Source organism: Xenopus laevis, chromosome 6L (assembly GCF_017654675.1).
Source record: "Xenopus laevis strain J_2021 chromosome 6L, Xenopus_laevis_v10.1, whole genome shotgun sequence".
Classification (NCBI taxonomy): Eukaryota; Metazoa; Chordata; class Amphibia; order Anura; family Pipidae; genus Xenopus; species Xenopus laevis.
Window position 1 is genome coordinate 79,406,374 of NC_054381.1, and position 12,157 is coordinate 79,418,530.

Sequence of the window (12,157 nt, forward strand, 5' to 3'; positions counted from 1 at the left end):
TTTGGACAAACTGTGGACCAGCCCCCCTACTCTTCTGTCCCCTACTTCCCCTCTTGACTGTCACAAACCTTCCTCCCTCATTAGCCTCCACTGCCCCTTCTCCTCCCCCCACTCCACTATCCCCTGCCAGTGGTTGCTCTGCGAGCCTCCTGTCATTCCCCTCATTTGCCGCTGCTCTCAGTGCTGCAAGTTCACCCCTTAGAGTCTGCAGCTCAGATTCCAAGATGAAAACCCACCGACATCTCTCACATGTAAATACTGCATGGAACTGCTGCTCCAACACCACATACATGTGACAAGACACACACTGAGTAATACCAGCAAACCCAATATTGTATTGTAAATTATTATTTTTGGTTTTAAACGCCTGAAGGTTTTTAACGCTGCTTAACACTTAATTCACATGCAACACTTAGATCACATGCAACACTGGCTTAGCAGCTCCCACACTCGCTTTGCCTTCACAGGTTTAAGGTTTCAACCAGAGCACACAAAGTCCTGTCCTGAATGCTATATGTTCCTGCACCTTATATGATATGTGCCTGGTGCATCAAGACCAACTGTGCATTAGACTTAGGATGAATCTAAGGTTAGTGCCAATAGCATGAATTACCCCTGTAATAATAGGAGTTTTATCAGTGATGGCTCATGGTAATACTTCGATACAACTATAAGACTTTGATAGAAATATAATACAAAGTACTATTATCAATGGTGGCTCATGATGGTACTTTGATAAATATAACACAAATAACTGTTCTACTGTTATTCTATGGTATGCTGAACCCAATATAGTATATGAAACAGCTTTAAACCAATGATTGTGTATAACGAAGCTTTGTACAAGAGAAACTATTGGACCCAATTAGTCGATGACATAATAGTTGTATTTGTTCCTTTGTTATAGCCAGAGGCAGAATATGTAATAAAGTGCTACTAGTTGACTAGATAAGATCTATGCTTCGGATGTGCTTGTTGGGAGTCTGTCCAGATCCTGATGAGCGTGTGGGAAGCAAGATCTGTTATTAACCAAGTGGTTTAATGTATGAGCTTATTGTTTTTGAGCATATATAAACTGGGGGGGGTCTCCATTCGGTCAGCTGAGATTTCGCCTGTGGAGATTATGCATGCTACCACAGCACCTTTGAGACCATTTGAGGTACTTCGATCTGCGGACTGTATGGGGATCTCCCAGTCTTAGTTGCAGAGAGGAGTGCTTTGCTCATTTTACTCATTCGGTAATGTGTATCTTTTTCATCTTTTGTGTGTCATAAAACCTTTTTCTGAGACACTCATAGAACCTCTAGTAAAACATTTGGTACCAGGAATGGGGTCTCTGGAAATAATTTATTACATGGCTTTCTATCGCAAATCTATGATAAGTGTGCCCAGATCAGGGATGGGTGTATGTGTTCCTGGTTGGGATGAGACACCGTATAGGGTCATTGCTAACGAGTGGGCATGCTGTACAGGCCATGGGAGTCTTGGGATGTGAACCAACAGATGTAGAACAATGTCTTCAGAGGGCAAATGTAGAAAAAGTAATGAAGTTAGTGCCGTGTCTAGACGAGGTTGGATACTTTTGGCTGGATACACAAAAATAAATCAAAGGTTTTCTGATTTAATTACAAAGAAAGTGAAGCTTGAGCAAAAGTTAGGTTCTGCAGAAACTCAGTTAAACATTGCCGAAGCTGAAGGTCGAACTGTTAACTAAAAAGTTAAAACATAAAAATCTGCTGTAAGGATAGCACGCTATAAAAATAAAAGTAGAAAGGGAAAGATAAGTCAGAGAAAAGAGGTCTGGGATGGTAGTGTTTAGGATTCAATTGAAGAACAAAATTCCTCTAGTTCTGATCAAGAATGTAGTCCTGTATCTCGATGGAAGGTAGTACAAATCCCAAATCAACCTGTAGATTTCAAATATATTAGAGGATTTTTCACAACAAGAAATAATTGACATACATATGAGATTTAAGCAACAGCCAGGGGAACATCTACTTGGCTAGTACGTTTGTATGACATGGGAGCTCCAGGCATTTCTATAGAGCAAGACGATGCACCTAAATTTGTGCAGCTAACTCATGATTCTACTGTTCAAGGTGTCTTTAGGACATACAATAGCCAACAACCTACAAATTTGTTAATGTTGGCTGCAATAGGAGCATTTAGATAGTATCCCTTAACTACTGATTGGCCAGGAGGGGATAAACCATGGTATACTATCAAGGATGCGATTAACAAATTGAAAGAAGAAGCTATGAAATGGTGTATTGATGAATCTTATGAGGCAACCTATCGAAGCAGCTGTTCAGGCAATGAGGGAGTTAACTGACCCAGGGGAGTACGAAATAAAGTCAGCACCCGCTCAAACAGAAAGAGCTTCTAGGTCAGAGCAAAAGGAAGATAATGATAGAATTACTCGTAGAGATATGTTTTGGGCACTTGTAAATGATGGAGTGCAAAAAAAGAGGAGATTGATGGGATTACTACAAAACAATTATTCCAACTGCTTAAACAATGAGGCAAACAATACACTATTATAAAATGTATGAAGAGTTAGCCCAGTAGACAATAGTATAACTGTAATTATAAAAGTTGTATAAAATATAATGTTATTTTTTTAGTGAAGAGCAAGTTCGGTGAGAGAACAGCGGCATGCTGAGAGCTCTTTGTCAAAAACAGGATTACAGCTACTCTCACACCCCCCTCTCAGCGAATGATTCCAGACTCTAGACAGAGATACAAATGAAATGTTAAATTGTATTACATTTTAGTGTTTATTCATGTAATTTTCCCCCCTTCATTTCTTGTTTCAGGATTCAAGAATTTGCTTATTTTGTGTTAATATAATAATTTTAATTACAGGTGTGAAGAGTTTGTTGCTTGGATCCATTATTTTTGATATATTTTTGTTTGTTTTTTAGCTTACAGATTTTTGTGTAGGACTTTTACTACATGATAATTTTTGCATTTTCTTTTTTTTAGAAAAAGACACGCAGTAAAATACCTAACAATGAAACTTGCAGGTTTCTAAAACAGTTTTGAGTGTGTGCCTACATGATTGAGTTATGTGTTTATATGTTTTGTTTTGTCTTTGAAGTGATTTAAGACAATGTGATGCAAAGTAAGAGACAAAAAAAATATAGAAAATTAAGAAATTTATAAAAGGTGATAACAGATCTTAATGCTAAGAACTGATGCTGCCTTGACCCTTTGTTTTATAGATGTTTAACGTGGCTGCAATAACTGCATTAACTGAGTCAAGTTGATTGCCAAGCAATGGACAGTAAACAAAGATTTGGACATTGTTAAACTTCAACAGATATCACTTCAAAAGAAACTGGGATGTATTTCAAGGTGGGTGAAAACTTCAATGGAAGTTATATTATATGATGTGCTTGGTGTGCAGAATCCACTACTCTCACTATATACAGTAATATAATTGTTATGCTATCACCTATGACTGACAGAGTACACTAGCTTTATAAGTGCTGCCAGAGAAGGGACACTAGAGCTAGTAATTTAAAAGGTATTTTGCGAAAAGCACTCCCATCTGCACTTCTGCATGATTCTCTGAATTGGTCTGAATTTAGTGGGAATTGAGAAAGGTAGATGGGAAGTAAATTTTTGGACCTGTGGCCAATGTGCCACATCTGACACTTGCTTTAATCGAGGCTGTGTATGGCCAACTTTAGCCTTCCTAAACAAAAAAGTCACCCTCCACCTTTGCCCTAGATTACAAAGTTACATAGTTAAATTGGGTTGAAAAAAGACAAAGTCCATCACGTTCAACCCCTCCAAATGAAAACCCAGCATCCATACACACACCCCTCCCTACTTTTAATTAAATTCTATATATCCATACCTATACTAACTATAGAGCTTAGTATCACAATACCCTTTGATATTGTCTGTCCAAAAAATTATCCAAGCCATTCTTAAAGGCATTAACTGAATCAGCCATCACAACATCACCCAGCAGTGCATTCCACAACCTCACTGTCCTGACTGTGAAGAACTACCTACGTTGCTTCAAATTAAAGTTCTTTTCTTCTAGTCTAAAGGGGTGGCCTCCGGTACGGTGATCCACTTTATGGGTAAAAAGGTCCCCTGCTATTTGTCTATAATGTCCTCTAATGTACTTGTAAAGTGTAATCATGTCCCCTCGCAAGCGCCCTTTTTTCAGAGAAAACAACCCCCCACCTTGACAGTCTACCCTCATAATTTAAGTCTTCAATCCCGCTAACCAATTTAGTTGCACGTCTCTACACTCTCTCCAGCTCATTTATATCCCTCTTAAGGACTGGAGTCCAAAACTGCACTGCATACTCCAGATGAGGCCTTACCAGGGACCTATAAAGAGGCATAATTATGTTTTCATCCCTTGAGTTAATGCCCTTTTTTATGCAAGACAGAACTTTATTTGCTTTAGTAGCCACAGAATGACACTGCCCAGAATTAGACAACGTGTTATCTACAAAGACCCCTAGATCCTTCTCATTTAAGGAAACTCCCAACACACTGCTATTTAGTGTATAACTTGCATTTCAATTATTTTTGCCAAAGTGCATAACCTTGCATTTTCCAGTCTGCTGCCCAATTTTCCAATTTAGACAAATCACTCTGCAAAGTTGCCACATCCTGCATGGAACCTAGTTCTGCACAATTTAGTATCATCTGCAAAAATAGAAACAGTACCTTCAATGCCCACCTCCAGGTCATTAATAAACAAGTTGAAAAGCAAGGGACCTAGTACAGAGCCCTGCGGTACTCCACTAACAACACTGGTCCAATTAGAAAATGTTCCATTTACCACCACTCTCTGGAGTCTTTTAGCCAGTTCTCTATCCAGGTACAAATACTATGTTCCAGGCCAACATTCCTTAATTTAACCAGTAACCTTTTGTGTGGCACTGTATCAAATGCTTTAGCAAAGTCTAAGTAAATCACATCCACTGCCATCCCATAATCGAGGTCTCTACTTACCTTCTGGCAAGATTTATTACGCATAAAACCATGCTGGCACAAACTCACAGTATTATGATTTGCTATGAAGTCCAGTATCTTATCTTTTATTAACCCTTCGAAAAGCTTTCCTACCACTGACGTCAGACTAACTGGCCTATTTTTGAGGCTGAGAACGGGATCCTTTTTTGAATAGAGGCACCACATTAGCAATTCGCCAGTCTCTTGGCACTATGACAGATCTCAATGAATCCTGAAAAATTAAGTAAAGAGGTTTGGCAATCACAGAGCTAAACTCGCTAATTACCCTGGGATGAATACCATCTGGCCCCGGACCTTTGTTAATCTTAACATGTTCTAGTCTCTTTTGAATTTCTTCATGTGTGAACCATGCATCATTAGTTGTATTACTAGAATTGGTACTATTAAGAAGGAAACCTTCCCTTTCTGGTTCCTCATTTGTGTAGACAGATGAAAAATATGAGTTCAGAATCTGCGCTTTTATTTTGTTTTCATCAACCAGCTGACCCCCCTCTGATAGTAAGGCTCCCATCCCTTCCTGCTTCATTTTTTTACTATTAACATATTTAATAATAATTTTGGATTTTTTTTACTGCTTGCTGCAATATCCTTTTCTATATCAATGTTAGCTTGCCTTATAGCTTCTTTGCATGATTTATTGGCCTCCTTGTACCTTATAAATGATTCAGATGTCCCAGCTAACTTGAAAGCCTTAAAAGCATGTCTTTTCTTACCCACCTCAACACCAACACTTCTATGGTTTTGCTTTGCAACAACGTTCCTTGCTTACAAGTGGAATATACTGACAAGTATATTTATTAAGCAGCATTTTAAAGACTTGTCAAAATCTCAGTCTGAAGTTTACCTCAGATCTAATTATTTTGAGATCTTGGGTAATACTATAATAAAACATAATTATTCTTTACTAAACCCCTATATACTATAATAGTGAGTATGATACAATTGTATGTTTTGGGGTAAAGGGTACCCTGACCAACTGTTGGTCCACAAAAAGCCTTAGCAACCACTGTACTAGGTTTTGGAGGGTCAATGGTGTTTTTTTATAATTATCGCTTTTCCCTTCTGTCAGCATCTGTGGACACAGGACCAGTGCTTTCCAAATCAATACATAACTGTCTGAGTTTAGCAGTACGCCATTCATCATGGGAAGGGTTTTGGTAAGTATGTGGCTGTCCCCTTTCCACTATCTACATGCCCCCTAACTTAGGAATCGATCAGACAAGTATGTTAGGGAGAACATCTCAGATCTTTCATGGCGAGAGAGAGAGAGAGAGAGAGAAAAAGAGAGAGAGAGAGAGAGAGAGAGAGAGAGAGAGAGAGAGAGGAGAGAGAGAGAGAGAGAGAGAGAGAGAGAGAGAGAGAGAGAGAGAGAGAGAGAGAGAGAGAGAGAGAGAGAGAGAGAGAGAGAGAGAGAGAGAGAGAGAGAGAGAGAGAGAGGATATGTGTCAGAGTTGAAAATGGAGCACCCCTCCCCCAAAGTAGGTATGAGACATCAGCATCAATCAAAAACTTGACTCCAGCATGAAAAGAGAATAAAGAGAGTTAGAAAGATTCGGGTGTCTTTCTACACCTAAAAGACAAGGGACACTCCTTTGAAGATAGCAAGGTCCAAATCTTGGATAAAGAAGCCCGCTGGTTTGAACGAGGCGTGAAAGAGGCAATTCATGTCAAGGTGGAGAAACCATCCCTGAATAGAGGCGGGGGACTTCGACACCACCTGTCTGCTACATACAATGCTGTTCTAACAACTGTACCCCGGCGGATTCAGAACACTTCACACATCCATGCATGCAACTCTCACAAGTATGCATGACACATTGGATAATCCTATCACAGTAACTACACAGAATCAACACCTCTGTAAATCTCAGATGTCACCTCTCTGAAGAGTTACAATGTGCCATTGTGATTGGATTAGTGGAAGAGTTGATATGCCCAGAACATCCCACACCAGTCAGTTGAACTGAAGAAACTGCTCGGATGAGTAGTGAAACGTCTTCAATGATTATTCAGCAAGTCCAGTTGTTTTAGATTTACCTATACTAGATATACCATGACCTGGATGAATGAAAATCTTCATAGTCATAATGAGCAAATGTTAGTAGCATATTAGCATGCATCCTGTATTTTAAAAGGCCTTCTTTCACAATCGGAGCATATGGAAAATATTGAATGTGTTAATCAACCATTAAGGAATGCATAGTAGTCCTCATTCACCAAAGGCTATAGGCAAGCACAAGAAAGCTTTAAAAATATCAGCTCTTAGAATGCCATAAACAGTGTATGTGCACCCAGCTATTTGTCAGGAACGCCGCCCGGAGCTCCCCACGGATGCCTATGCATTGACGCTGACGTCACCAATGGTGCCAAATTTGTAATAAAATGGCGCCCTGGCCACCTAGACGCTGCCCAATTATAGGATCTGTTTATTAGCGTTACTGGGTGCTTTATTATTGTTATTCTGGACTTTGAACCCCTGCCTGGACTTTGATTCTGATCCATTCTGCCTGCCATTGAACCCTTGCCTGGACTTTGACCTTGTATTTGCCTTAACTCTGGCCTGTACCCTGAACTTTGACCCCTAAAGGCTTCCTCCTTGGTCCTGACTCTCCCGCTGGGAGCCAATAGGCCCCCTGACACTATTGTCCTGTGCATCTTCAGCTAGTTGTGTTTGAAGACTTCCTAGTGCATAGCGTCACTCGACAATCCTTTATTGCTTACTATTTATGAGGGCTGTTTTAAGGCCCAGAGCAAAGAAAAATTGGTGGCCCCCTTGCACCAACAACAGGCATGAATATGATTGCACATTCTATTCATAGGGAGAGAAGTTGTTTTTCTGTCATTCACTGTCCTAGCAATGGGTGGTAAGCAAGATGAATTTGGAACAGAGCAGAGAAGATAGTTCATCAGAATCTTCTTCCTAACACCTCCTTATCTGTAAGGCTGAGACACAAGCAGCAATGTCCAAAAGGCATGAGCTCATTTTACAGAACTCATTATATTTCTGACAACTGCAGGGGAAGGGAGGTGAGGTAGGAAATGTGAAGAAAATCCACAACTAATAATACACAAAATAAAGTTTTTTGTACATGAAAAGAAAATCCTAAGAAACTGTAAGGTTTACAATGGAGAACCACTGTAACTGAGGATAGCCACTCCATGGGGAGTGGATATGGTGGGAGCCCAGGGGTGTAGCCATAGGTGATTGGAGGCAAGGACATGATAATGAAAGTAATAGTAGATTTATTGGCAGCCAGAACACAGAAAACAAAAAGGCAGGAACAGGCTAAAAGACCAATCAAGGTATCCACATGGTGAGGGAAAAAATGGGGAACACAGGAACAAAAGGTACTCACTCAGGAAACAAGGTTTTCAGGAACAAACAGAATACATTCAATGACTCAGCCCTGAGCAAAGCTCAGGGCGGGGTTTATAAAGGGAAGGTGATTAGGAATGGGAGACACATGAGGGTAAACGAGGTGGGTGGAAAATATACTGTGAACAGGCAGATAACAGAAACACTAAACACAAGAGTTCAGAACCAGTCCTGAGAGCCCCCAGTGGCTCATGAGGTAAATGCTGTAAATTACCAGAACAGCACAACCAGAGTTGAAGTCCCGGGCTGATCCTGATAGCAATTTATTTTATTCTATTATGTACAGTATCTCATGATAAACATGAATGTATATTGCCCCTATTACGCTCATATTTTGGAATATTACAATACATGCTTCTAATATGCTAACTTTTATTCTAAACCATGCTGATTTAATTTTTATGATCTGTTTGTTTTCTGGCACAGAAACTGAAAAAAAAATCTATAGCACTGGCATGCTGGATTCTTTGTCTGGTACTTAAAATGATTAAAATTGATTTTACAGATTTTACAGATTGCTACAGATACATATTTATATTGCATTTAAAAAATGTACATATAACGCTAAGCATCCATTTATACCTCTATTTACATTTCCAGGTTTGATATGAATATGAAAGCTGAAATTTAGAAATTACATGTTTTACCTGAAACTGGCAGATGCATTTCAAAACATCCCCTTCTTTGCACACTCCTCCATATTTACACGTGGACTCATCGCACACTCGTCGGACCTCAGCTTCCCTCATACTCAGTTCTGAAACAAGAAAGTCAATCTAATTACATTCAACAATGTTAGCTCACATTTTTATGTACAATTTACGATTTTGCCTACATGGAGGTATTTAAAGGAAATACACATTTAAAATGTTTAATTTGCTTAAAGGGGTAGATTGGTAAATTTGGTATTTTATTGAATCAAGGGGGTTCTGGATAAAGTTATTACCCCCATGAACAGAGGGATCCCTCTATCTGCCTAAGAATATGTATTAGCCACTGAGCAGAGGTATAACAAAGATTATTATATAAATTTGCTTTCAACACTAATACTGACTTTCTATAGGAAGATTCAAACCATCTCATCCTCACAGGCCAGAATCCTCATCCACACTGACCACAACTATTTACAGTATGTGTCATGTCTCCAGCATAAGCTTTCACCATGCTATAATATCTTACGATTCACTTGCTGAGAGCCAAGACTCCATTTTACAGTCCATGCTGTGGAAGAAGCACACAGTTTCAACTCCTCCTCACGGTAGTATCACTGGTAAGCAAATAGTTGCACCACATCACCTCCACAGCTGCCAGCACCCCCAGAGACATTGCTGCATAGACGTGTGCCAACATATGTGCTTTACATGCAGTCTGTATTTTTATGTTTATAGTGCACTGTTCATTGCAATCCATTTATTATATTTTTCTGTTATTTATTACAGTTTCACCTATTCCCCTTGCCATCCAGTAAAATCTATAGACTTCAGTTCACAGTCTCTTTATTGGAGTGTGGTAGCTGCATGTCGAACTACACACTGCCCCGGGGTAATACGTAGGGAGGACAGAACAGTATGCCTTTGATACTACTGAATTCCCACTGGGTGGGTTATAGGTAACATAAGAATCTCCCTTAAGCAGTCTGTCCCTTAAGCAGTCTGTTTCCACAACCACCAGAATGACAATAAAGATTAAATTATGTTGACCAAGAAGCAAATATTTCACAGGATTGCAATGCAAATTCTGCTAGTGAGCAACATATAGCAACGTCCCTGAAGGATATAAACTAATTCTATCTCATAATGGCCTGTGTCCCTTTTGGGGAACCTAGCAAAACCAGGGCTCAATATGCAATCCACTGAAAACATTGACCAAACAAAGTCAAGTAAAAATAATGTTTGAATTAATTTAGGGCCTGTCACTGTTGGCACTTGCTTGACATCCTGAAACAAGCGGTAGAGATGGGCGAATTTTTTTGCCTTGTTTCGCGAAAAAATGACGCCCACAGACTTGTATGGCGTTGTGCGTCAAAATAAAAAGACCACATTTTTTTAACGCCCATAGACTTTAATGGGCGTCGGCGACATTTCACAGGTGGCAAAATTCGCCCATCTGTAACAAGCAGCACTAGGGATTATTTAAGCCTAGTAGAGGATCATGCAATTAAAGGAACAGTTCAGTGTGAAAGTAAAAACTGTGTAAATAGATAGACTGTGCAAAATAAAAAATGTTTCTAATATAGTTAGTTAGCCAAAAATGTAATCTAAAAAGGCTGGAGTGAACAGATGTCTAATAAAACAGCCAGAATCCAACTTACTGCTTTTCAGCTCTATAACTCTGAGCTAGTCAGTGATTTGAAGGGGAGCACATGGTATATTTCTGTTCAGTGAGTTTGTAATTGATCCTCAGCATTCAGCTCAGATTCAAAAGCAACAGATGTGACCCATGTGCCCCCCCCCTCAAGTCTTTGATTTGTTACTGCCTGGTAGCCAGGGTAACCAGTCAGTGTAAACCAAGAGAGCTGAAGTAGTGTTCTGACTGACATGTTATACATCAAATCACATAAAAATGCAAATCAGACCGCACTTACTTTTTCTGCCCAAGTTTGATAATTGGGTGCACGTCTAGTAGCCTATTCACAATGGCTGCTCCAAGGTATACATATTTCATCCAGTAGACAGCACTCCCTTTTCAATAAAACCGTCTTTATTCTTATTTGGACAGCAACATCATGCAAGTTTCGAGTGGCACTCTACTCTTTGTCAAGCATAAATCACCATGTTAACACTTGAACTTAAATACCCTGAGGCACAGTGCCCCCTGGTGTCATCACCTTATAGCATAACATATGTAAATATCATTACTGTTACAAAAATATCCAATCATGGTTACAAAGTATCAGCATATACACATGCTTTCCTGTTCTTTACAAAAACATTTATATCCATAGTAAATAGAACAACTTATCTGCAACATGTCCAGTACAGATTGTAACCCAATCAGGATAAGGAAATGTAAAATGTCCACGTAACCACCTATAAAAATAGAATCAACTTAAAGTTAAAATCATTTCAATAAAAATGGATGTAAGTCATGATCATGGTTCAGACCGTTAGGGGCCAGTGTACCCAACCTCCTTATCCACTGAGCCTCCCTTCATAATAATTTGTAATAATTCCATATCACGGTCTCCCCCACGCCTCTTTCTTGAGACTGTATCTAATATTTGAAACCTAAGTTGACTTATAGTGTGACCACTTTCATTAAAGTGCTTAACTAATGGCTGGTTCAATCTATTTCTAATCGCCGATTTATGTTCAGTAAGCCTATCACGTATACATTGAATGCTTTTTCCCACGTAAATTTTCCCACAGGGGCACTTAATACTATACACCACATAAGTGGATGCACAGGTAAAGAAACCCCTAATGGGAATACGTGTACTTCTTAATGGATGATAGATCCATTCACCCTTTAGGACATTATTACAGTGGCTACATCCACAGCACGGAAACGTCCCATTTTTTCTTGGTGCTAGTTTCAGCATCTTGGTGCTAGATTCAGCATCTCAAGTATTGTATTAACATAAAAACTTTTATCCATAACGACCACTGCTCCCCCCTTATCTGCCGGTGGTTGTTATGGATAAAAAATTTTATGTTAATATAATACTTGAGATGCTGGATGATACCAGCACATACCAAAAATTAACCACCAACCCCCTCTTTGGTATACAGAAGGCTATCCAAGAATGTGTAGAACATGCTAGACAACTGGAGA

At 39.4% G+C, this 12,157-nt stretch overlaps 1 protein-coding gene across 2 annotated transcripts in view; it reads right to left on the reverse strand.

Moving 5' to 3' along the window:
- Positions 1-12,157, reverse strand: part of LOC108719073 (tomoregulin-1-like) — a 385,317-nt gene that overhangs the window by 261,168 nt on the left and 111,992 nt on the right. For both annotated transcript variants that reach the window (XM_018267683.2, XM_041566231.1), the window contains one exon: positions 9,031-9,140. In XM_018267683.2, the coding sequence (XP_018123172.2) occupies positions 9,031-9,140 (110 nt within the window). The remainder of the gene's footprint in view (positions 1-9,030; positions 9,141-12,157) is intronic.